Consider the following 2,987-nt stretch of genomic DNA (forward strand, 5'->3'; position numbering starts at 1 on the left):
TGGGCGCGGCCAGGTGGGGCCCCAGCCCGTGCCAGCAGCCTTGCCCAACGCCCAGCTCTTCCTCTCCAGCAGCTGGGGGGCCCGTTGAAGGGAAGAAGCGCCCATCCCTCTGTCCTGTCTGTGTGCTGAGGAGCTGAGATGGCTTTGTCACGGCTGTGCCCTGCATGTGACACTTTTTTCCTGCCTGCAGGGACCCTGCGCTGTGCCTCGGTGGCCGTGGGCTCATCCGTGGTGCCCCTTGGCTCGGCCATCATGGCATCCTGCACCATCCGGCTCGAGTTCTGCCATGGCTTGGAGCAGGGGAAGGTCTGGATCTCCTGGATGCTGGACAATGAGACCATGGCTGGGAGCCAGCACCGGGGCCCAGGGGGAACGGAGGTGTCCAACCTCACCCTGGCCCAGTTCAACCGCACGCGGGCCAAGCTGTGGTGCTTGGTGGAGTGGAACGGGGCCAAGCAGCGCGTGGGCATGGCTGAGATCAGGGCGGGCTGTAAGTCTGCTGCCTCCGTGGGTCACAAGTGCATTCACAGGACAGAGGTGCAGCCTGGCACTGGGGCTTGCACAGCTCCTCCCCGAGATGTGTGCCTGCCTGGGGTGAGCTGGGAAAGCCACCGGGGTGGGAGCAGCAGCCAGGGCTGATGGAAGCTCTGGGGACTGTGCCTGGCCATGTCCTGGTGCAGCAGTGCCTGGTGGTCAGGGCAGGTTTGGGGGGTGGTGGCATGGCAGTGGGGCTCTGTGCGGCCAGGACAGGCACTGTGCTCAGGCTCTTCCCCTCCCCCGTTCTCTCCCAGACCCGCCTGCAAAGTCCTTCAACCTCAGCTGTGTCCTGAACCTCAGCACCTATGGGTTGACGTGCCAGTGGGAGCAGGGAACCGACAGCCTCCTCCCCACCAATGTAACACTGCAGTGTGCCCAGTAAGCCTCGGGGGGAGACACAGTCACCGGTGTTTGACCCCCAACCACCTCTCCTGGCCCTCACCCCCTGCCAAAGCACATGGCAAACCTCATCCCCTGCTGGAGCACCCCCCCAACAGTCCACCCCTCTTGCTGCCTCAGGAGCAGGGCCCCAGCAGTGACGGGCTGCACCCCGCAAGGCGGCAGCAGGGCCTGCACGGTGCCGCGCCAGCTGCTCCAGCTCTACCGGGAAATGGAGCTCTGGGTGTCGGTCACCAACGCGCTGGGCACAGCCGAGTCGGAGCGGCTCCGCATCGACCCCATGGACGTGGGTGAGTGGCAGTGGGAGCTGCCGGCCTCGCGCCGAGGTCGTGGGCTGGGGAAGCTCATCAACAGTGAGAGGGGCATTCGAGCACGGTTAAAGCCTGTTGGGGCTTTAGGTCATATTTTACAGGCAGGTTCCCATGACAAACGGCTTGGCTGGATGAAGAGGTGCCAAAGCCACGGTACAGCCTGAGCAGCCTGTGCCAGCGGGTTATGAGCTGCCAGTTGACCTGCTGCACTCTACAACTCTCTGCAGCAATTGATTGCCCATTTATTCAGGAGGTCTATTAATAATACACCCAGCTCCTATAAACTATTTATAAAAGGAACCTTCCTAGACAGTGCAACTCCTCCTCCTGCTCCACAGCTGGGGAAGGGCTGCCTGTGAACCAGCTGAGCCCTCCCATGGCCCCACTGGGCTCTGGCCCCCTGGCAGACCCAAATGTGTGGCTCTCCTTGCTGTGTACCAGATCCTGTCTCCTGTGGGATCTCTTTTTCCCTGTGTATGGTATTATCCCAGCCCACAGCCCGGGCTGCAGGGCAGCATGAGTGCTGTGCTCCTGAGCATCGTCCCGGGCGGGCACCAGCTCCCATCCCCGGCTACGAGCCATTCTCTTAAATATTTTGGGGCAGTTTCTCCCCATTTTCACCTCGGGGTCCTGGCTGTGGCTTATGGCATTAACTATGGCTCTGTGTGTGGCTGTAGCCCAGAGCCCACTGAGGCACCACTCCAGCTCTCTCCCTGGCTCTTCCTCCAGCCAAGCTGGACCCACCGGCCCTGCAGAGCATCCAGTCCATCCCCTTCCAGACCGACTGCATCACCCTGGCCTGGGAGCTGTCCCGCAGCACCGCGCACATGGAGCTGGAGTGTGAGCTGCGCTACCGGGTGCCTGAGAACCCTGCCTGGGCTCTGGTGAGTGATGCTGGGGCAGCAGGATCAGGGAGGGTGAGCGAGCAGAGCCGGGACCTGCCCTGAGCTCCGACCTCGGCCAGGCTTCCTGCAATGGGAGAGGCAGGGTGCCCCTGCGGGGGGCACAGCGAGGTGCCCCTGGCATGTCAGTACCTCCTCGCTCCGGCTGCCACCAGGTCACTGGCATCGTGGGCCAGGCGGGCACCGCGCAGCGCTGCGGCTTCCTCTTCGGCACGTGGTACCACTTCCAGATGCGGTGCCGGCGGAGCTCGGCACGAGGCTACTGGAGTGAGTGGAGCCCAGGCAGGAATTACACCACCCACGAGAAAGGTGGGTGCAGAGTCACCCAGGGGGATCCCTTCTGCTGGGCCAGGTGGCACAGCCATGGTGGCGTGGCCACGCTGGCCCTTCTAGCTCCGTGCCCACTCTTGTCCTGCTGCAGCCCCCACGGGGAAGCTGGACGCGTGGTGGAGCACCCGTCTGGCCAGGACAGGTGGGCAGCTGGAGGTGCAGCTGCGCTGGAAGGTGAGCACGGGTGGGCAGCAGGGACATGGGGGCTGCCAGGGCATTGCCCTGGGGACCAAGCACCCCTGCACAGGCTGCCTGTGCCCAGGCCCTGCGGCGGCAGGAGGCGAATGGGCGAGTGCTGGGGTACCGCGTCACCCTGAGCCCAAGGAGGAGGGGCAGGGACCCTCCCACCGTCTGCAACACCACCCACACCCACTGCAACTTCTCTGCCCCGGAGGGGACCAGGAGGGTCTATCTCTCAGCCTACAACGCTGCCGGCGAGTCAGCAGCGACCGAAGTTGTTCTCCTAGAGAGGAAAGGTGAGGGCAGAGCAAACCTCCCATGATCCAAA

General features: G+C 63.8%; 1 protein-coding gene across 1 annotated transcript in view; it reads left to right on the forward strand.

Annotated features, from left to right (window-relative positions):
* Positions 1-2,987, forward strand: part of CSF3R (colony stimulating factor 3 receptor (granulocyte)) — a 5,680-nt gene that overhangs the window by 1,230 nt on the left and 1,463 nt on the right. The window contains exons 3-9 of the mRNA XM_009996703.1: positions 191-490; positions 792-915; positions 1,057-1,226; positions 1,977-2,131; positions 2,305-2,458; positions 2,571-2,653; positions 2,742-2,955. Of these exons, the coding sequence (XP_009995005.1) occupies positions 191-490; positions 792-915; positions 1,057-1,226; positions 1,977-2,131; positions 2,305-2,458; positions 2,571-2,653; positions 2,742-2,955 (1,200 nt within the window). The remainder of the gene's footprint in view (positions 1-190; positions 491-791; positions 916-1,056; positions 1,227-1,976; positions 2,132-2,304; positions 2,459-2,570; positions 2,654-2,741; positions 2,956-2,987) is intronic.

Source organism: Chaetura pelagica, unplaced genomic scaffold (genome assembly GCF_000747805.2).
Source record: "Chaetura pelagica isolate M959 unplaced genomic scaffold, ChaPel_1.0 scaffold1064, whole genome shotgun sequence".
In the NCBI taxonomy this organism is placed as follows: Eukaryota; Metazoa; Chordata; class Aves; order Apodiformes; family Apodidae; genus Chaetura; species Chaetura pelagica.